Genomic DNA, 22,977 nt, shown 5'->3' on the forward strand with positions numbered 1-22,977 from the left:
AAGTGAGTGTACCATGTACGCTGAGAGTCAGTGCGGCACGTATGCTGAGAGCCAGTGCGGCACGTACACTGAGAGCCAGTGCGGCACGTACGCTGAAAGCGAGTGTACACTGAGAGCCAGTGCGGCACGTACGCTGACAGCGAGTGTACCATGTACACTGAGAGCCAGTATAGCATATACACTGTGATGCCCAGTGCGGCACATACACTGAGAGCCAGTGTGGCATGTACGCTGTGATGCCCAGTGCAGTCACATGTTACCTGACAGCCATTCCCATTGGCGTTACAGATTCATATGCATCATGACAATTAAACCGGAAAAATATTTGAGTATGTGAAGAAAAATAAATCGTCAAAGTAAAGTTGTGCAAATCTCCACAAAGTACAAAGGATATGTTACATAAAATAGGAGTGAAACTTGCAAAGCCTGGGGACCCTTGGCAAAGCAAACTGTCACGCATGGCAACAGTATGGAACAAATGAGTCATCAATGTCATCCTTAGTGTTCTGAATAGGTCCCCGTCCTTATGTCTCCTCTCTATTCTGTCCCAGTGACTCAGTGCTGGAATTTTCCATTATAGATTCTGCAGTGGCATGTGAGGCCAGTGCCTCATGGTAATACTTAAGTCACAGACTCTTCTGACCTCTTAAGTGGTGTCAAGAAACCCACTACACCGATTCTGCAGCCCATAATTCGATCCCTGTGTGTCCGATAGAGGTGGGGGTCACGAAATGCCAGAGACAGCAAACTGTGATCCGTGATGTATGAGTGTCAGGAGGATTTTGGGGTGTGGCTTTGGGGTGAAGCCTCATTGGATTAGTGCCATTTCAGCTGCTTTGCTGAGCTGCCGCCGCAGTCTTTATTGATTGTGCAAGGTTCATGTTGGTGTGTTTTCTTCTTTATTCATAGGTAGTTCACAATATGCTTAAAATAGATACATAAAACCAGCCATTGGCCATAATGTGTTGGTGTGTCCCTTGTGGACTGGCATTCTTTCCACGTTGGTCCAGTGCTTTTGTGGGTTGGGCTCTGGACCCCCTACACCCCTGTCCTGCATAAGCAGTTAGAGGATGGATGGATGGATGGCATAAGTGGTTAGAGGATGGATGGATGGATGGATGGATGGATAATTTCATTTATAAAACTGAATTAAAACAACAGCCAGTCTTGTCTTCTGCAATGCATCTGAAAGCTGAGTCTATCAATACCCCTGATAAAAAAAACAAACAAGAAATTGAACATATAAAGGGATTTCTTCTGTATCAAACCCTTAATTTCTTTGTTTATTTGCAGATAATCTTCAGGGAAACATACATTACATGCCACTCAATAGCTTTACCAATAATATATAGTCCTTCTCTTGAGATGCCTCATGTGGAGCAATACCCTCCTGTTCTAATTCCACAATGTACCTAGACTTCTGTCCATATGTTACAGAAAATGATGGTTCTTAAGCTTAGAACAAACAGTGTAGTGATTTCTGACATTCCAAGAACAGTGCAATTGGTTCTCTTCCTGTAAAACCATAGCAACAGCCAATGGGCAGGTGAAGCCGTGCTGATATAAACCATTGGACTGTTAAAGCAACGAACAACTATAATTTTCCTTATTTTTTAATCATACTTGCAAATACAATATTTAATTATAGAGCCCCTCATGGAAATATTTGAGTTCTTATTGAATAAAACACCCACAGAGTATGAAAATACAAACCGTCGCAATAACCGGAACCTGATAGGACCATCGTCCTCATTAGCCTTCTGCTCTTCTTTTGCACTCTTTCATTCTGAAAAGCAAGCAGTTGAGTGAAACAGATCAGCAATGAGATGATTTGGTGAGATATGCAATAGTTTACATCACAACTGTTATCAAACAGGGGTCACATGGCGCTTAGCGTTCACCAGACTATAGTAAACATGATCTCATCTTCAGAGATGGAAAGCATGCACCATCTATGCTGACATCGTATGCGTATACATCTCTAGCCAATTTTGTATATTTTATATAACTTCTGTGGTAACTTCCAGTACAAGGCTACCAGGCAAGGGACACCCTGGATGGGATTCCAGTTCATCACAGGGTGAACACACACCAACAATCACACACTTTGGGAAATTTGGAAACATCTAACTGCTTCTGGATTGTAGGAGGGGCCCAGAGTACCCGGGGAAATCCTTACAAAGAGAAGGAGACCATGTAAACTCCACACACACATAGGCGAGGGTGGGAATTGAGCCCCCAGTCCTGGGGGTGTTAAGCTGCAGAGTTGTTACTCTGTTTTAGAAATATCAATCAGGAAATTAATATATACAAATTGGCACCTCTAAATTGCCCATAGTATATGGCTGTGAGTGTGTGACCTGTGAGAGATTCCAGGCCAAGATGTACTCCTGCCACTTGCCCAATGTTTCCTGAAACAGGACCTGTATTGGATAAGTGTTGGTGGATGGATGGATGGATGGATGGATAAAATATGTAGTATGAGTTAAAGCCAGTACCTCTCATGGTGAGCGTGGTGGAGCTCTCGGCCCGACCGAGCCTGTTCTCCGCCATGACCTTGTACTCCCCACTGCTCTTAGGGCCGACCCGGAGGATCAGCAGGGAGCAGACGCCGCAGGTGTTGGTGATGTGGTAGTCGGGGTCGGTGCTAAGGCTCACGTTGTTGCGGTACCACGTGATGCGAGGTTCCGGGTTACCCCTCACTGCGCAGCTCATGTAGCATTCGTAGCCTTGGGGAGCCGAATGCATCTTCAGCTGCACCAGAAACTTGGGTGGAGTCTGGAAGTTATAGCTTTCTGCCTCGGGCATGTTCAGTACAAACTTATCTGAAGAACAAGAAAATAAGAAGAGAAAAGGTCTTCATGTTTTCAGAGGTACAGCAAATGCCTGGACAGAATAACACAGCAAGGATAAGAAACTTTTTAAATATCAGAAAGGGTTATGATTCGCCTAAACTAAAAGCAAGTTCCTTTTTTAATTAAATAAAAGTGAATCAGTTATTATATGTTCCCATTATAAGAAACCAACTGCAAGGATATACTGTAAGAATTGCAGACTATAAACTGAATTTCTTCATTCCATTGTCTACTTGAGGTAATGTTTCTAGACTAGTGCTGTTTTTGACATATCTCCATTTTTTCTCAGACAACCAAAAAAATACAGTTTAACTACAGAAACAGGTACTTTACTGGTTTGTCAAACCACTTGAGTAAGTTATCGCTGGAATTTACAATGGTCTGGTATGTGGTTCTGAGTCTGTCAATTTACTTCCTGTCATGTTAATTATTGTAGCAATACAGATGACACATAATTCTGAAATCTCCCAAATCAAGTTAAATATTTTTTAACACTTAGTTTGAAATCAGTATATAAGTGCAAACTACCTAAAGAATTTTCACTGGACAGAAAACTGTGAAGGTCAGAAAAATGCTGTTTTTTTCTCCTATTTCCCATTGAACAGCTAGTAAAATGTACGGAAGAGGATTAGGGCCACCATAAAAATATTATTTGAATTCTGACTTTAATGTCAGAATTCTGAGAAAAAAGTCAGAATTCAGATAATATTTTCATGGTGGCCCTAATCCTCTTCTGTAAAAATGCAATTTCATTTCTTCTTATAATTCTATTCTGAATCAGATTTGATACACTTCCACTTAGATTTGTTAAATCATTTGACAAACCCTTTTTCTTGGTAATTGCCCACTTAGCTGACACAGAAGCTTCCGAGATGCCCATGTCATTTTTGGCGTAGACGCGGAAGCTGTACTCTCGTCCAGGCAGGATGTTGACAGCTGTGTAGCTGTTGTTGAAGATCCGGTCGCCCACTGTCTGCCAGGTCCGCTTGCTGGAGTCGTGCTCAGACACCATGTAGTGCAGCCGGTCGTCACGTTTCTCATCTGGAGATGGTGCCCAGGACACAGTCAGTGTTCCAGGGACATTCTGCTGAACCTCCACTGTGCCGGGTGGTTTAGGGTCATCTAAATCAAGGGGCGGAACAGAAGAATTTCTTACTTAAAAAATGTATAGTTTTGTATATGTAATGTAACACATAATGCCAAATAGCTTATACAATACATATTTATGGATCTCTGGCGATTCGAACACACATGCCACGCTGCGCAGTACTACTGACTATCACACACTCAACTTTCTCCAAGTCTAGTGTTGGGCCGTCTTACAGATGCAGCTGCCAACACAGGTATCAGGACGTGCTGAGGTAGGGGGTGTCATGTGGGTTTTAATAACTGAGTGCAAATATTGCATGAGGCCGATCAAGGAGCCTCCTGTCCTCATTGACGCAGCCAGGTTTCCGGCCCGTCGTACTGGTATTCTCGCATGTGCCGAATTGTCCACAGCATCGGTTAGAGTATTGCGACAGGCCGCTGAAGAGGATTTCAAACGTCAACCCACGACATTCAGTGATAGGGAGTTGTCTTTAGAGATGGCTGCTGCTGCGATAGTGCAGAAACTGATTGATCAATGTGGAGCGTATTCACACAGAGTCCAGGAAAGGATGTCTGCTCCTCCGCAGAATATCGAAACTCTCCAACGGATGAGTTCCTGGATACCTGCCGGTGGTCAAGTGTTAGTTCATGAAAGGGAAATTCGACATATCCCACCACAGATTCTTGCCGTGTGCCTTTTGTCTTACATACAACTGAAAGTCACTAGGATTGCTCCACTATCTGAGAGACACCGATTATTACATAAGCTATGGCTGATTAATCCTACGGAACTGCTATAGTACTCTGAGGTAGAATCCATCAAGCGAGCTGGTCGCCTAACAGAGTTGATAATAGCAATACAGGACTTGACAGAGTATGTCCCACCCTTATGCTATGATAATGCACAGGTGGCGTCTCGCTATTTGGGTGAAGCTGCTGTCCGACATAATATCGATGATCAATGTGCCCATTCAATTCACCTGGCTTTCATATTACGATGATGAGGACGCTGGTGAATACTTGAATGACATCGCATTTTGGTATCGGAATACATTGATTTGGGAGAAGATTAGACCACTGTTAACCTCAATCAAGATGGGTTTCCGTGATGAGTATCCCACAATGATAGCCGAAATGTACTTATGTTCTCTAGCTCCAGGATTGTGTCCGGACTGGATGTCGTTCCAGTGTTCCTTCGACGATACAAGCAATACCTCCAAGATGGATACTCACAGCGAATATCCAGCTTGTGCGGCTTACCAATAAACGTTCGTCAATTGGCACGGGAAACTACGTCATCGAAACAACTTGCACATCGTATAATTCGTGAGCTCACCTCTATCAATCAATATGCCTGACAACAATTGGAATCAGCGGATATACAATACGCTGCAACAATCATTCACTATGCGAGACAGTTGTTAATGCTTAAGAGCCTTATCTTCCATTTCGACCATCTTCTAGTCAAACAGCTTCCCAACTTGACCAATTCAGAAATAGTGTCAGCTTACTTTAGAGCATGGGATTCATTCGCCCCACGACTACCACCTTTGACCAATGCAGAATTGGTACAACGTGAGATTGAGCTATTTGGAATCGTATGCGCTCCATATGAAATCTGGCTTGACGGTCTCAAGACAGTTCTATCCTTTGTCAGTTATTCATGGATGTAAGATACACTATAATTGCTGTTAAGTATATGAGAGAAATACGTGCACATTTATCGACATGCAAGCAACCCGAGGCATATAGACTTATGTAGGTGAAAGAAGAGATGTTCACGATGTGTGTATCCAAGACTCAATACTGCTGCTGCACCTCTACTACCTCCTTTGTTAAGTATAACAAACTACACGAGTGATAATGTTCACTGAATGTGTTATATATATATATGTTGTATAAGATTGAGTACAGATTAAGTTATTAATAATGTGAAGATTACATATCTTAGTCAAGAGGTCTATACACCAGAAAAGGTTTCGTCACTCACACATCAGATAATAGCTTTATGTATAATTTGTCACATGAAAATCCCTCATAGATATTGAGATGGGGCATATTATATATATCTCGATTACGATACAGTTTATGCTCTTTTCAGTTATAGGATTTTGTATAGCTTTGTGGAAGATAAAATAGGAGATAGAGATTTAAATGGATTAATGGATGTTGGCACGCAGGAGCGTGCGGGGGTGCATGCCCTGCAGTGGACTGGGATCAGTCTGAATGTGTGCCAATGTCTTATGCCTTATTCTCCTCCTTGCCGCTCCTGTGGCCATGTACTGGATAAGTGATTGGATGGATGGAATATGAAGTACCATATAGAGAAAATAATATGCTCAGCTACAGTAGCACGTTACATGAAGATGTCATGAATAATGCATTATACATCCCTATGCTTATAATGCATTATGACGGTCAGTATAAGAACTAATCAAGCATTACAGCATTTTCAATTGACAGTCATTATTGGTTCATTTCTGAAGATATTCCACATTCTGTACTTACACTTACAGGTTGGTGTCTGTATAGTGCATTATAGATGAGACCTTCATAAAGCATTCATAATGCATAATAAATATGGCTATAATGTATTATTAGATTAGATTAGATTAGATTAGATTAGATTAGATTAGATAGTACTTTATTAATCCCTCGGGAAGTTTCCTCCGGGAAATTTATGTCTTTTTATAAATATTTGTAGCCATGCATGTTATGTATTATAAATGCTTTATATTGTGTTATGAATGTGTTCTTAGATTCTTATGAACCTGGCATTCATAGGAAGTGTTACCAGCATTAATTGTCTTCTGTCTATTTAAAATTTGTTAATGTTGTCGTAGCTGCTAGGCTCTGTCTGTTACCGGTCACTCTTAGCTCGACGCTGCACGTCTCCTGGCCGACCAGATTCTTGACTATGATGGTGTACACCCCAGTGTCGGAGCGCTCTGAGGAGGGGATGAGGAGCTGGGACGCCCCCTCTGCGTTGGTCACCGTCACCCGCTTAGCCAGCGGCATACCGTCCTTCATCCACATTATATCTGGCAAAGGGGAGGCCTGCAAACAGCAGCACATTGTACTCAATTGACAAGTAAGGGCCAGAAGCAGATTGCAGGAGGCTTGGTAAACACAGAGACTTTTCCATGCATGTTTTTGTGTGTCAATATTGTACATTGAAACCACAATAATAACATTACAGTCAGACTTAACTTCAGTGTAGTTCGGCGTTAGACGTACTTAGATGCTTTTTGTTCAGAATGAAGCGCAAGCATGGATCATTGAGCAAGGTCAGGTAGTGTCCCTAGAGCAACGGGGGTTAGGGGCCTTTCTGAAGTGCCCATCAGTAAGATCGCTGTCGAGCACGGGATTTAATCTGGTCACCTTCCGGTCACAGGTCTAACCTGCTTCACACAAAGCATCACAACACCCAGCACAAAGGTGTTTTCTGCCACAGAAAAAAAATATTAAAACAGATCACCTACTCACCTCAAAGTTTATAGTTACTCGTGCGGAATTCCCTTCCCTGATCACAATAAAGTTCTTCATTTTGGCATCTGTAAACCGTGGCTTTACTAAAAAACAATTACAGGGTTTAAACAGTCATTTGGGTCGCTTACATTTATTTGCTTGTTTACCGTCCTCCTCACATACTCATATCATCACTGTTACAAGTGAAACCCATATATATATATCTTTTTTTTTTGGGGGGGGGGGGCATTTTATGTAGTGACCTGTGTTCTATTAAATATACATTGTTATATATAGGAATATATGAAAAGGTTTTGGCTGTGTTTGCTGTTTACCGGGTGGGGGCATGGCCAGGATGTAGTTGTCCAGTTCTTGGGGCTCGCCCGACCCCCCCTCGTTGGTGGCAATCACCCTCACCCAGTACATGGCCATGGACCTCAGGCCAATCACCACAAATGATGTCATAGTGACAGGACTGCTTTTACAGCGGGTCCACTCGATACTCTCTGCTGGACGAATCTCCACAAAGTACCCCTTGGCTTCCCCGTGGACCTTTGCTACCACTGGCGGCCTCGTCCATGCCAGCGATAAGGTGTTGTATGTCGAATCAGTGACTTTTATGTCAACAACTTTACCAGGGGGCTCTGAAGAGAGACGAGTAAAAGTGATTAAGGGGTTGTACACTCAAAGCTAGCAACAGAGGTGGGTACTTCAGGTCCAGAGAGTAAAAGTCCAGACCAAAATTTTGTTTCAACCAACCAGTTGAATACTCTGTGACTGTTTGTAGTCAACTGGTTGGTTGAACCAAATCTTGGTCTGGACTTTTACTCTCTGGACCTCAGTTACCCACCTCTGGCTAGCAAATATTTCAAAGAATTAACCACAAAATACTTGATATGAGGGTTTTTGAAGTTATAATAGTTATTCTTGAAAAAAAAAAAACAAATGGCATTTTACATCTTCATTGTCTTTATACTTACTAATGGGGTCCCTGGCAAATACAAACTCAGATGGAGAACTTGGTTCTCCTGTTCCAGACATGTTGATTGCAGCGACATGGAATTCATACTCCAATCCTTCTACAACATCTTTTACTGCATATTTTTTTGCTGTGAGAAAATAAAGTACAAATAGTATTTGCAATCACTTTTGGCATATTAATATTCATTTGCCATTGTCATTCTGGTAGGTAACAATTGATCTCTCACAAACAGAAAAATATTTCTATATAATAAGAGTTATGAACCCTAAAATGAAACTTGTGAATGGTTTGAGAATGCATTGCTGAGTTTTAACTGAAACAAAAAACACGTATAAAGTAACAGAAGAAAATATAAGTGATCAGCTTAGGTTGCATCCAGTTTGTAGACCATGAGAAGGTCAGACCTTGAATTGGCTCTCCTCCAGAGTTAACCTGGGTCCACAGGTTGCTGCCTTTCTTGCGTTTCTCCAGGTTGTAACCCAAAATGCTGCTATCTCCGGTGTTGGCAGGGGGAGCCCAGGAGAGATTGATGCAGTCCTTAAAAGCGCTGACTACTTCGGGTGCAGCTGGTGGCCCAGGATATGCTAAAACATACGAAAAACAAATCAATAACTAACAGCTATAACTAGCTATAGCTAGTTACAGTACATTTGAATTCCTGATATCAGAAATGGGAATTTTGAATAGTTCAACTTCCAATTGCCATTGAAATGAATGAGAAAAAATAAACGTTTTGAATCTCACTAGCTAAATAATTTCCAGTATCAAGAACTGGCATTATAACTACTTAGAGCTGAATTTCTGATATTAAGAATTTGCATTCTGACTAATTAGAACTGAATTTGTGATATCCTCTAGAAATGGATCAACGCTAAAACAGTTTGCAATAGACACTCTGCGTGTTTGGAGTGCTAATGTTTCAGGTGGTTAAAAAGATTGGTTATGTTGCCACCTGTTGTATGAATTGTATCTTTGCAAAGATTTTCAAATTACTGTAGATTGGCCCATGTCAGGTTTTGCAAATGCAAGCCATTTCCACACAATCAAAGTAGATCCGTTTTATAACCAGTTGTTCATCATCAACCATGCTGCACTCTGTTTGCTTGACGGCGTACCCGAGCTATCTATGAACCATGTGATGTTCACCACGTGACACAAGTACAATATTTTTAGCAGTCCAATTTTATAATTTTTTTTTTTCTACCAGGTTAGCTATCTGGTTAAAAAAAGATCAGTTAAGTTTTCAGTTCAAGATCTACTCACTAAGCTGAGATGTATAGGTACTCAGACAGATAACTCACAAAGAACTGAGATATACAGACAATGCTGAGATGTTTTGCAGGAGAAATTGCTTTGTTTCACATAAGTCTATTTTTGTTGTTGTAATGTTGTAGCCTCCAACGTGATAGGTGCTTGCGGGTTTGTTCTGTCATCATAAAAATAGTGTTAAGTAGTGTAATTGTGACTGAGCATTCATTGGAAACTCAGCTGCACTTATGCCTAGTCGAGTCCTTGACAGCACATTTGTAATGTGCTATTTGCCTTATTTGTACGTCGCTTTGGACAAAAGCATTTCCTAAATAAAAGTAAATGTAAATGTATTGCTGTATCACCTGAAATATGTATTACGGATACAGCTACAACTGGTTACGATAAAACATCATCATATCGCCCACTACAAGTGCATAGTCATCTGTATTTTAAAATAAGGATATATTCTTTTCTTCCTTAACAAGAATTGTATATGTAGCTTTATTTAACAAGACTCTAATGGTCAAAAAACAAATCCTGATAAACAACTGGACTGCATATACAGTACAGTACCTTATATACTAAAGTCAGAATTAGTCGCACACAAGACTGCAGCTCACCCTTGTTCCCAGCCATGATGTCGTCAGTCTCTAACATGTCACTGACACCTTCTGCTGTCTGGGCACAGATACGGTAGCAGTATTTCCTCCCGTGGGTCACATCAGTGTCTCTGTACGTCGGTTTTGCCGGTATCTCCCCAAGCTTTTTCCAGGAGTTGCGTCCCAACTGCTGCCGTTCCAAGACGTAGTTAGTCACTGGAGATCCGCCGTCGTCCTTCGGATGCCTCCATTTGATTTCAATGCATTTCGCCGAACTTTCAATTATCTCCACTGGAGCTTGAGGTGGTTTCGGTTTGTCTGACAAGGGACATGTGGAATTCTGAGTAAGACGTCTTCATTATGGACTTGTTAGGTTGCAGTTATTCAGTTATGAGATGACAATGTAGTTTCATCACGAAACATACCCAGAACAATGAGACTGGTGCAAGCCTCAGCCGTTCCAAACTCGTTTCTGACCTTGATCTTGATTTCTCCAGAGTCCTTACGTTGGCACCTTCCGAGTAGTAGGCGGCTGTGATCGGAAGCCTTTTCCACCTTGATGCTGGTATCATCCACAAGTTCTTCGCCATCTTTATACCACTGCACCTTCATTGGTTCCCGGCCCACAAAAGCAATCTTGAAGGTTGCATTTTGGCCAACTTTTATAACTACTGGCTCTGAGAAGTTACCCAGTTCATCCAGGTCAAATCTGGGTGGGTCTGGAACATAAACAAGCCAGGTAATTGGCAAAACTTTACATTTTTAAAGAGTCCTGATCTGTATCTACAGTGTAGATTAACTAATCGCAGACTTTCCATTACATACAGAGTAATGCCAGACTCCACACTGTTTTTCCTCTTTACACTGTAAATATCTAGCATCAGTTGAAACATTTTTAACAAAATTTCACAAAATGTAATTACAAAATGAAATCATTGGCCACAAGGCCATTCAATTTGATTGTGATTATTAAGGGAATGATTTGATGTATTGTTCCATTTGATTAATTGATTATTCGATTATCTTGATTTCCAAAATTCAAGCCTTTTTTTAACTTCACTGAAAAAAATATCACAAATGTTAACATGGGAGCTTAATTACGTGCTCTTAATGCAATAAAAGAATAGAATTTCAGAATGTTAATCTTTATTGTTACTATTAAATAGGGAGACCAAGCAAGTGCGAATTGTCAAAAGGCTAACTACTGAACTATACAGAAAAAACATATAAACACATAAAGGAAGTGATGCGTTATTGGGGGAGGGCATGCTGGGGGTTAAACTTGTCTAGCTTCTCGGCACAGATTAGCAGAATGATGTTACATCATTTTATTGTCCCGTGAGAAGTTAAAGATCAATTTGTGGGTCAGATTGAATGATGAATTACAAGCATGTCGCAGGACAGTACTTTGTGACCTCTTCTAAATGGTTAATGACTCAATGAAATCTGTTGTCCTCCACTACAGAAAATGGCTGATTGTCCAATGCAACCATCTAATTTATTTTAGTACTTCTGTCTTTAGCTCTAGTGCTAACTTTATAACTATAGAGTTGAGACATTGGTCAGCAGTATCAGGTAAGTCTGACACATAGGATTCATGCCGGTATATTTGATGAATAATGGCCGAAACTGATGTGTTAACCATTATACAGTATAACGGCTAATATTACGATTTACTTAGCTAGCTAGTTTGCTACCTCAGAGTCTTAACCAGTCCTACCATAGCTAGCAAACAAGGTAATGTTTCTCACAAGCATGGTACTGCACAGTTTATCTTGACCATTAGAGAAAATGTTGTGTGCTGGGTGTGTTTTCCAAAAGCATTGTAGCTCAAAGGTCATCAGGTATCACTTCCTTTAGCAATATTGCTTTAGGATTATTACTGAGGCTTCATTTGACGCAGACGTTTCGGAAATGTGTGTGCTGGCGCTGAGGCTTTGCTGGTCTACCTGCAGTATGTTAGCATGACAGCACACCATCCAGAAGTAGGGGTATCTTTAAATCCCCCCCAAAATCGATTCTGACATTTGATGCATCGAATGCTACTTGATTTATCATAATGCATCGATCCATTTTTGCGCCTCTATTTTAAGGTCATTTTCAGTTTAGAAATAAGGAGTATTGATTATTTGAATATCTTTTGTGGATTTCGGCTTGGAACCTTTTACAACAAGCTGTGCTTCTGTCTTATGTCCGTCTGCTTCAAAGCGGTATTTGCCGTTGTATTTCTCCTGGCAGTCCTTTATTGTCAGCTTGTGCCAGGCCTTTTCCTTAGTAATGGTCATGGCATCATCGGACGTCAACTAATGAGGCACAGAAAGTCATAGAAAGAAGGTTTCATCAAACATACCTTCCACTCTATACAGCAGCATCTATGTTAATAATGTCTGAATAAGAGTTGGCAAACTGCACATATTTACAAGTTTTCATTCCAATCCATCATTATTAGCCTGATAAATTGTTAATTATAATCACTTATTATTATTATTATTATCATTATTATTATTAAGTTAACAATAGCAATATAATAGTGTGATTGAGTAAAATCTGTGTACATGTGACCTGTCTGGAATTATTCACCTGTTTTCCGTCTTTGTACCAGACACCGTCGCAGTTTTCATTGCTCAGCTTACAGACCATCTCTGCAGACTGGCCTAGAATGGCACTGACGTCTGACAGACCACAGATGAACTGAACTCCTTTTTCTGTAGAATGAAAGACATTAACCCTCATTACTGTACTTCTTGGCTCTGGTTTGCAAATTGATCCTGTGAAATAATGAAATGCTGAAATTGTTAAATAATGAGTCACAGATGGAACACCTTTTCATGGCCTTAATCACTTAACATCCATTAAATAATTGTTAGTTATAATTCTAGCTGTTTCTGGATTACATACCAATGAGTGTCTCTGGAACAAGTGGACCCGCTCTGCTACGCCGCGTACTTTGGCTGAGTGGTGTCTCTGCATCAAGCTCAGCCCCGACTGCGTCCGCAGGCTCCCCCCCAGTGGTTTCTGTGTCCTGCTTATTCCCAGCAGACTTATCAACAACATCAGCTTCACAAGCAGGAGAAGTGATGCCACTAGGCTCCTTCACAGCAGCGACTTGAATCTGGCCTTCTAGAGATGAAGATGGTTGACTTTGACTTATAAGCGATGAAGAATCTCTTTGTCCTTTTTCTCCACTTTGTCCTGTTTTTCCAGTTTGTCCTGTTTCTCCACTTTGTCCTGTTTTCCCAGTTTGTCCTGTTTCTCCACTTTGTCCTGTTTTTCCAGTTTGTCCTGTTTCTCCACTTTGACCTGTTTTTCCAGTTTGTCCTGTTTCTCCACTTTGTCCTGTTTTTCCAGTTTGTCCTGTTTCTCCACTTTGTCCTGTTTTTCCAGTTTTTCCAGTTTGTCCTGTTTCTCCACTTTGTCCAGTTTTTCCAGTTTGTCCTGTTTCTCCACTTTGTCCTGTTTTTCCAGTTTGTCCTGTTTCTCCACTTTGTCCAGTTTTTCCAGTTTGTCCTGTTTCTCCACTTTGTCCAGTTTCTCCACTTTGTCCTAATTTCCCTGTTTGCCCTGTTTGTCCTGTTGGAGCTGAAGGTGATGAAGTTTTCTCCATGGACTCCTTACGCCCAGCCAAACCGACCACCCCATCGCCTTTGCCTTCACCTTCCTGAGCAGATGCATCCTTCTCCTCTCTGGCCTTTTGCAGTGACCCTAAGATCTCTTCTCTCCCCATTTGCAGCTTGGCCTGCTGCTCCCTGGCCATCTTCTCCAGGTCAACGCCAGCGCCTCCGGCTTGGGTTGACTTTCGGGCTTTCTTTTTTCCTGTGCCTGCATCCTTATCCGCTGAATCCGCAATGCGATTAACAGATAGCAAAGATATCAAGAACAGAACTTCACTCGACTTGCATACTTACAAAGAAAATCATGCACGCGTGCTGACAAAGGATGAATTCAGCAGACATTTCAACATAGTCTTGGGTAAAAATTAGGCCACTAGTCTGTTAGGAATGATGGACGTTTTGAGGGAGGTTTTGATGTTTTAGCTTACCTTCAACTATAAGCCAAGCATTGCAGGATTTGATGCCAGCAATGGCTGCATAGATCCCTTTGTCCACCTGCATGCAGTCCTTCACCACTAGTCTGTGGATGAGCATGTCCTCAGACACAGTGATGTCATACTTATCCCCTGATTGCAGTGTTACATTCTTTCCTACCCATGCTATCTTTGGAAATGGTTGGGATAAAAGACATTCAAACACAGCATCCTCTCTCTCCGTGGCCGTTACTTCCTGAATTTTAACCCGGAATTCCACCGGGGGTGCTGAAAGAATAACATAGGGCATGTTACCGAATAGTAGATATAGTACTACAGTAAGTCATTTTAATCTTGAGATTACATACAATTTGTAAATTTGATAAACAATAGGGTTTGTATGTTTGTGCACAAAAGGTTTGAAGGAAATGTAAGGCTCCCTGTGGAATATCATTCAAGTAATTGTGTAAACTAAAGTACTGTATGTAGGTTGTTATTGATCTCACCTTTGAATTCGGTTGAAAATATATTGACACCCTCAACATCCACCTGGTACAAGCCAGCATCATCTGGGTCAAGATCTTTAACACTGAACACATACTTCTTTCCCACTTTTTTTAGACTGTGTTTCGAGCTTGTGTCATCGCTGAACTCGATCATCTCTCCATTCTAAAGAATGTGACAAACCGTTATATTACAGCACAGCACACAAACATCTGAAAATGAGCTTGCCTTAGTGCTGCTTTTACCCTGCCATTGACGCGATGTCATATTATAATGCCACAATAAGATTGAAGCGGTTATATAGCAAATTGTAATGTATATCGTATACAGAATCTGTCACCTTATATAAGAACATCCGACTGTTTTGGTCCTTCATGTCCATCGTTATTTCAAACTCTGCACAGCCATTAGCTTTTACTTCAATATGTTTTAGGTTGCTCAGGTGCTCAACAAACTGCAGGGGGCCGGTCCCAGGTTAGCAGAGGAAGTGATCAATGAGAAGGAAACCAAGAAACAAGGGTTAGAAGTAGTATTTTATGATCTCTCCCCCCGCCCCCCCCACCCTCTGTCTGTCACTCCTCCTTCCTTTCAGTGCTATTATGAATTCATAGTCTCTCCCAGGAAATTGTCAGTCAAAACCTATTGGTTGTAAGTAAATCATTTAAGGAAAGACCACGAGCAGCTTCCATACCTGGGCCTGCTCCTCCTCCCTCTCCCTCTTCAGCTCATTCAGCCTCTTCAGCATCCCCCGGAAGTCCGTAATGCCGTATTCCATACAGATACGTTCGTAGTCTTTCTTGTCTGCGCTCAGTAAAATTTCCCAGACCTTTTCATCCGGCTCTCCCTGTTTTCTTTCTGGTTTCTCGCGTTCAGTACTAGAAAAAAAGCAGAAAGTTTGAAGTTACATCTCTCCAGTTCTTCCTGCTCTCCCACCCATTATAATATTTAATTTAAATATTTATTTAAAAAAAAAACCTTGAAATGACATCTGCCACCTACTAACTTCCAAGTAGTTTAAGATTTTTTTAAGATCTATATCTCAGATATAGACATAGGTAATGCATTATTTGCAATATTCATAGTAATGAAGACTAACATTGTGAGCTGTCACTGTAGGTAAATGACATATGGCAGTCAGCCATGTAAATGGTAATTTTGCAATGACACCATCCATCCATCCATCCATTCTCAGACACTTCTCCAGTGAATAACTGCTCACATGTCTGACACTTATCGTTACGGGTAATTGCTTCAACATCAGGCCAGGCAAAGACATCAGCTACAAAAAGTCTTTATATCAGAGTAGTGGTTCCCCCAGCAATAGCCCTCCTTACCGGGTTTTCAAGAGGTTTTTGAAATCCAGTGTTTTCTCTCTTAAAGCTGAGAAATACAACAATTTGTAGGAATCACTTTCAGTTTCTAATGCATAATATGGTTGTTATGTATGTATGTCTGTCTGGCCTATTGTGTACTGACCAGCTCTTGATTGCTGCAGTGCTTTACTCTTGTTGAATCCAACTGAAAGAAAATGCACATGAAAATATCTTATCATTGATTGCATAAAATAATTTAAATATTTGAAAACAGATTAATCGGTGTCTCTGTGTCATCTACAGAGTCTTTGTTCCCTGCAGCGTATTGGATAGATCTACAGTATATGCATTTCTCATTCAGTAATATGTATCATTGATACATGATTTTGCAGCAGTAACATTATTCCAGTTTGCTTCTATTTGCCTCTGCAGTATGATCCTTGGTCAGTGACTCTCATTTCTTCATTACCTTCAATGACATTTAGAGTCGCCGTGACAACAGCCTTTCCAAACTCATTACAGGCAAAGCATTTGTAGACGTCTTCTTCCAATGCTGATACGTTGGGCATCTGCAGAGGGAGAGTAGAATTTCACTTCATTTTCCTTTGCATTGTTCGTCTGCTTCCTCTTATGCTTATGAAATGCTAGCAATATAATCGACTGATCATGTTAGGCTTTGATGTCGCAATGCTCAGCAATATGTTTGAATTAGTTATTTAGCTTTATATTTAATTAAAGGGGCAGTTCATCCGAAAATTGAAATAAGGTATGTTTTGGAGGACTTGAGAGTTATCTAGCCGTGTAAATTGTTCTGCTGGGAGTTGCCTACTTTTGGAGATCTCAGGCATAGAAATGTTGGTCTTCTCTCAAATATAAAGGGAGTGAATTGCATTCTTTCTGTGGTGATGAAAGCACCAAAAATACATATGAAAAATTCAGCAGCAATGTCTCTTACCTGAAATCATGACCTGGCTCCTCAAGATAATTCACAGACTTTGAGGTGAGCAGTTTAATGTAGGAACTATTTTCTTCTACTGATCTCTGCACCAATCATATCAATGTATAGAAGGTATTGCTGGGCTGCTCGCGGTGGTATTCGGCGTATTAATACAATTGGATAAATAGCACTAAAGCCCCCTAAAATGTTTTTTTTTTTTTCCAGTTTTGGGGTGAATTGCCCCTTTTAGAAAAGGAAGTGTATCACATCCTAGATGCATCCCTGCTCTGTTGGGGAGGCATCTTAACAACCCTGGCCAGGATAAGAGATTCAAAGAGGAACGGCTGCTCAAAAAAATTATCAAGGTACCAGAAACTGAAGAACAAGATTACACCTGCAGTTTTAGTGATATGGTTTGATATGCACATTTCAAACAGGTTGCATTTACCTCTAGTGTGTGTTCACCAGAAATGGAACAGTGTTTCATCTGATATCTCTCCGGATCGCTGATATCTCCATTGTTTCTTGCCCATGTGACCGTTGGCGTTGGAATCCCTGTCACAATTGCCTTGAAGACGGCCAGTTTACCTTAAAATATGTCAACATTGTTTTGTTGTAAGGGTAGCACTTTGGCTTGGATGCATTAGTTAGCACTGTTGCCTCATACTGCTAACCTAATGGTTGTAATGATATGGGGACAGTCATGTCTCTGAATTTCTCATAATATGTGTGTGGGTGAGCCGTGCAACGGACAGGCGTCCCAACTACTGTGTCCCTGCCATGTATTCATTTCAGTGACCCTGTACTAGATAAGCAGTTGAAAGGCTGTTGGCTGTTTTTTAATCGAAGAACATACAGATAGCATATTATATAAAAGAACGGCACCCTCTCAACCTTGTGGCCTGTAGCAGAATCTCCTGTAAGCGATGGAATTGATGTATCAAAATAAAACCTGAAATCTTGCACAATACGTTTTATAAATCACATATGGGCGGTACTGTGAGACCTCTTCTAAGCCAGCCATGAGTTGCCAGCCATCTCGTATTTCATGGGATCGTCCTGTATCATGAAATAAAATGCTGTGTTCCATTTAGAACCAGTAGGGGGCACAACTTGTCCCAAATTATCAGACTCCATGAAATCCCCCCCAGGAATATAAGCCAAGATTGCTGCATCGGACCAATAACGATATCTTGGTTTTTGATGCCTATCAGCCAGTGCTAATATGCTAACTAAGTGTTACATCTTATATCTCCTACACCAGGGGTGTCAGACTCCAGTCCTGGAGGACCGGAGCCCTGAGCTGAATCATTTGTGTGTGAACAGGGAAAGAGCTAAGCTACACAGAGCTCCGGCCCCCCAGGAATGGAGTTTGACACCCCTGTCCTACACCGTCCCTGTGCTAGGGGAAGCTGATGGATCGATGATGTTACTTAGAATTTCAATATTTAAACATTCTCTCCTCTGTATCATTTTACATAAATCCCTTAAGATCTTCACATGCTCAAGTGTTTTCAAACTAGCAAACGCTTTTGAAAATTTACCTTCTTGGATCGTCAAAGCAATCGGTTTGCGGATAAAGTCAGGCGTGCTCGATCCCTTGGGAAGTTCCTCCACAAACTGAGTGATCATGACCCCTGGGACACTGGATCGCTTTTTAATGGCCACTGTAGAAGTCAGGAGATAGAGAATGAATATGTGGATTGAACATGTAAGACTTGATATGACCGTGGACCAACAACCTAGCTTAGCCTGTTAGCATTTTTATAGCTATGCTGGCGTCCGCAGTGGGCTTCATGAGCGCGGCAGGGTATAAGCTCATTTAATCCATGATGATTGTCTGATGTCACCTATTCAATATGTAAATGTCCTCCAGTTTTGTATTTTTCCTGCAAATATGAGTTAATATGGGACTTTCATTTAAGTTACAGCCTTCCAGTAACACAAAAAGAAAAGTTCTGTGATACTTTTTCTACATAATGTCTAAGTGTGACTGGAGCTTTGTGCTTTCTTAAAACTTGATAGTGTTGTTTGATGAAGAAATCAACAAAATGCAATAATTTAAGACTGAGTCAATTTATGATGTGGAAGGTGAAATTAAATTACTGATACAGCCAGTTGCAAAGTACAATTACTGTGGAAAAAAGCTATTTAACTTTCGTCATGTTAAATTAACAGTCACAGCAGAATGGGGCACATGCATCGCAACCTAAAAGGCTGACTGATAACAGACTTTCTCACAGGGTAAAGAAACCAAAAGAGGAGGTCAGTTTCTGATTGTGCTTACCCTGCCCTGAGGCACTTGCGTCAGTCACTTTTGATGCCTTTAACATCTTGATATATTTAGGAGCTCTGCAGATTCAGGCAGTTACCTGTACGTAAAAAAACCCCAAAACATTATGAAATGTCTGGCACTTTATTTACCAGTGCTAAAATATCTAAGTAAAATTAGCCCAGCTTGTTAGCATATTTCAGTTACACAGCATATGTTACTAAACACTAAATATATTGGTGACTATTCTTGTAGTTTACAGTATATGGAGTTTTTACTTTTGGATTAACATTGAAAACATCAAAATTGCTCTGCTCATTTTATATGACCATTTAATATAAATAAAATTATGGTATTAAATATGATTACATTTATTGGATATTGAAAGTATATGAACATTGAACAGTTTGAGGTTTAACAACCTTATAGATCCGGTTGTATGACTTCCAACAAGGAAAAACTCTTCTGTATAAACCCCCCAGGCTGGCCCCAGTCAGTTTTAGGGGTCATAGGTCTCTTGTCAATCTTCCTGTATTGCGTTTTCAAGAGCATGAAAATGCCAACCTGATTAAAGGCTTCCCTTGCTATAATAGCCACAAAATCACTGCTATTTTTCACCAGGAATGAAGAACTGTGTTAAGGTTTTCAAAAGAAAGTAAGGCCTTCACTCCAAGCTCAGAAGCTCTGCTCTCAGTTGAATTACGCCTTTAACAGCTGAATGAGAAGTGTGGTCATTTCAGTAATTTCTGGAATATTCTAGGTGTAGTTCAAATATGTGCATATAGACAGTCACCAAAATATTTTTTTCCAGTTTTATAATCTTTCCCTATAATTTGGAGCAGATTTTTTATATGAATATATTAAACGTGCTTTATGAACAGAGATTTTAAAGAACCAGCCTAGTTTCTTATGTCATGGTAACTCCATGACATTTGTTGGACATATACCAAGTGGACCAGCACAGTTTGCGATATTTTAAAGAATTGTCCTCAAAATACTGGAGATGTGTGGTAATGTTGTAGTTACAAGGTCTGACTAATGCTCACTGAGCATTTGTAACAGAATGCAGCAGAATGTGACAGGCCTTCTCAGTGTCTCGCGTGCAACGCATGGTATGTGATCTACATGTCACAGGGGTTGAGCTACAAATCATGAATTATGGCGTGTGAGTGTGTGTTTGTGGTGGGAGGTGTGGTTAATTTATAAGCAACTGAAAAACAGCAATTAAACACGCAGTTTTTATATTTTCTAGATCTGGGAGAAATGTATTTTAATGCAAATTGAACTGAAGCTGATAACGATGCTGTTTACTTGATTGCGAAATCACGCACTGTAAGCTGACGCATAGCGTGGCGATCGGCCCGTGAGATTTGAGACGTGGCGCGTGAATATCCTGCTGCTACTTGGGCCCTTTTTAGCTCCGTAGCATTTTATGTTTAGGTTTTTTATCACTCCTTTGGTCCTCCAGTTACACATACTGTGATGACTCTTAAGTCACATGCAAAACTTGATGATGTGAGTAGATTTAAAGGCGCACTGCTATGTAAGCAGGGAGGCAGAGTGGATCTGTAGGCACTTCTGCCTCACATCTGCAGGTTTGGGGGGGTCCTGCTTTGCTGCCATAGTCGAAAGTCACGCACTTAGACTAAATGGTATCTCAAGTTCACCCATATTAGGGTATGACTGCATGTGCCCAGGGATGGACTGGCATGCAATCTGGGGTCTCTACCCCAGCATTGTGCAGCATGGAGTAGGTTTCAGGTCCCCATGACCTCATCCAGCACAAGCAGTCTAAAGATGGATGGATGGTATGTAACTGAGTTAGTCATCTGTTACATACTGTACCACTGAATAGTCCAGACACATCTCTCTCTCTTTTACCTGTTATTCATCTTACAGTAAAAGGTTTTGAAACAAAGAAGCAATGCATATTAAATACTGCAACAAGAGAATGTTCAACATCTCAAGTTTTTCTCAAACTCTTCAAAATAGCCCCTTTTTGCTTTGATGACAGCATTGCAGACTCTTGACTTTCTTTCAACCAGATTCCAGATGTAGCCACCTGGAATGCTTCTCCAACAGTCCTGAAGGTGTTTCCACAAGTTCTGGGCACTAGTTGGCTACCTTGCTCTTACTCTTTGATCCAACTCATCCCACTCCAGCTCTATAGATGGTGCTTTTAGTGGGCCGGTACTCACAGGTATGCAGTAAACACCTCTTTGTTTTTATCTTCAGAATACGGGGAATATTTCTTATGTACCAACACAGAATAACAAGAGTGCGGTTTTTTGCCCATTTCAAATACCGTCTTTAGGGTCCAGGTCGGGGGATTGTGGGGGCCAGATCATCTGTCGCAGCACTTACTACATAACTTCAAAGGGTCAATCTCTTTCCCTGTTCACAAGATAATACTGCCGACATAACTTCAAGGTGTGCTTAGGGTTGAAAAACTTGTTGAGAAACAATTGACTTTCAGTAGGTGTGTAAATACTTTTCACTGATAGCATATTTAAATGCAAGATGATGAAAACACAATGTTGTGGATTATGTTTTCCCTTTTTCTTCCATGAGGAATTAGCCAACTGTCTGTATGGACGTGGGCTCTGAAATCCTCTTTACTTAACATCTGGACCTTGACTTATTATGTACCATTATTGTATATTTCAGATAATTATTTATGTGAAATAATAAAGCAATTTCAAAATTTTGCATTGTATGAGCAGTTCACACACTTTCATTTTATTTTTTTTTCTGGAAAATTGTCATTGCATTCAGCTGCAAAGCATAATCCGATGTTGTTTTTTCTAGGTACTTTTTAATGTGGTATTTTGAGCTGATTTTAAAATTATTGAAAAACGGCAGGTGTGTGTATCCAAAGTTCAAGAAAAGGACACCTAGTTTGGGAGGACAACATCACTGGACGTCTGTTGACATGGCGTTTATTCTTACTTTTTCACATAATTTGTAAGCTGCGTTTCTCTCCACAAGAACTGCTATTTTGCATTCAGAAGATATTCTTTAAATTTTTTCTCCTTGCGGTAATCATTATTAAAATATTTTTATACTCCCCTAGACACACACTGGATGACCCCATGTGAATAAAACACAAAGATCAATGGAATCACATATCAAAAGAATGAACTATTCTTCAAAATTCCTTCCACTGCCCTGGATGTGAACAAGGATGTAAGAGATTTACTTACTTTCACACAACTCCCAGCCTCTCGTCCAGTAGTTCCTGTGTTGGCTGTGGTATCAGAATTGTATAGAATAGAATGGCTATATAGCGCCTTATCCTGTTTTTGCACAGTCCTTGCGCTCAGAGCAGATTTCTGTTAATGTTAGACCTCCAGCTGAGTTGGAGCACAGTGACCAGAGAGACACTGTTGGTTAGCAGGGTTTGACTCCTCCCCATGTGCTCACTGCTGTTAAGGACATGCATTATGTAAAAAGTATATTTGATATATGCATCACTGTTTGATCATGATGAATAGACATGGTGGTCTATATCCATATTAATCTTTGGTAGTTTAATTTGGCACGTGAGAACTGTGTCATGTTAAATTCACCTTAATATTTACACAATGTTAATAAAACATACATTGGGAAATATCAAAATGGACCCAGGTCAGCTGAAAGATGTGTTACATGCAGATGTGACGGGTTCTTCTTGGGGTAATGGA

General features: G+C 40.6%; 1 protein-coding gene across 1 annotated transcript; it reads right to left on the minus strand.

Moving 5' to 3' along the window:
- Positions 1-1,234: 1,234 nt before the first annotated feature.
- LOC111855031 (immunoglobulin-like and fibronectin type III domain-containing protein 1) lies at positions 1,235-22,883 on the minus strand. The gene is made up of 24 exons (XM_023833616.2): positions 22,498-22,883; positions 19,310-19,394; positions 18,567-18,689; positions 17,471-17,610; positions 16,555-16,654; positions 16,249-16,290; positions 16,107-16,152; positions 15,464-15,647; positions 15,113-15,226; positions 14,775-14,937; positions 14,284-14,556; positions 13,143-14,078; positions 12,825-12,949; positions 12,406-12,547; positions 10,670-10,963; positions 10,266-10,562; positions 8,799-8,978; positions 8,393-8,521; positions 7,748-8,056; positions 7,431-7,516; positions 6,809-7,001; positions 3,681-3,977; positions 2,499-2,825; positions 1,235-1,786 (listed from the first exon to the last, which is right to left on the minus strand). The coding sequence occupies exons 2-24, from the start codon at positions 19,353-19,355 to the stop codon at positions 1,782-1,784; spliced, it is 4,551 nt and encodes a 1,516-aa protein (XP_023689384.2). The 5' UTR covers positions 19,356-19,394; positions 22,498-22,883; the 3' UTR covers positions 1,235-1,781.
- Positions 22,884-22,977: the final 94 nt, after the last annotated feature.

This window comes from Paramormyrops kingsleyae, chromosome 8, assembly GCF_048594095.1.
Source record: "Paramormyrops kingsleyae isolate MSU_618 chromosome 8, PKINGS_0.4, whole genome shotgun sequence".
Taxonomy (NCBI): domain Eukaryota; kingdom Metazoa; phylum Chordata; class Actinopteri; order Osteoglossiformes; family Mormyridae; genus Paramormyrops; species Paramormyrops kingsleyae.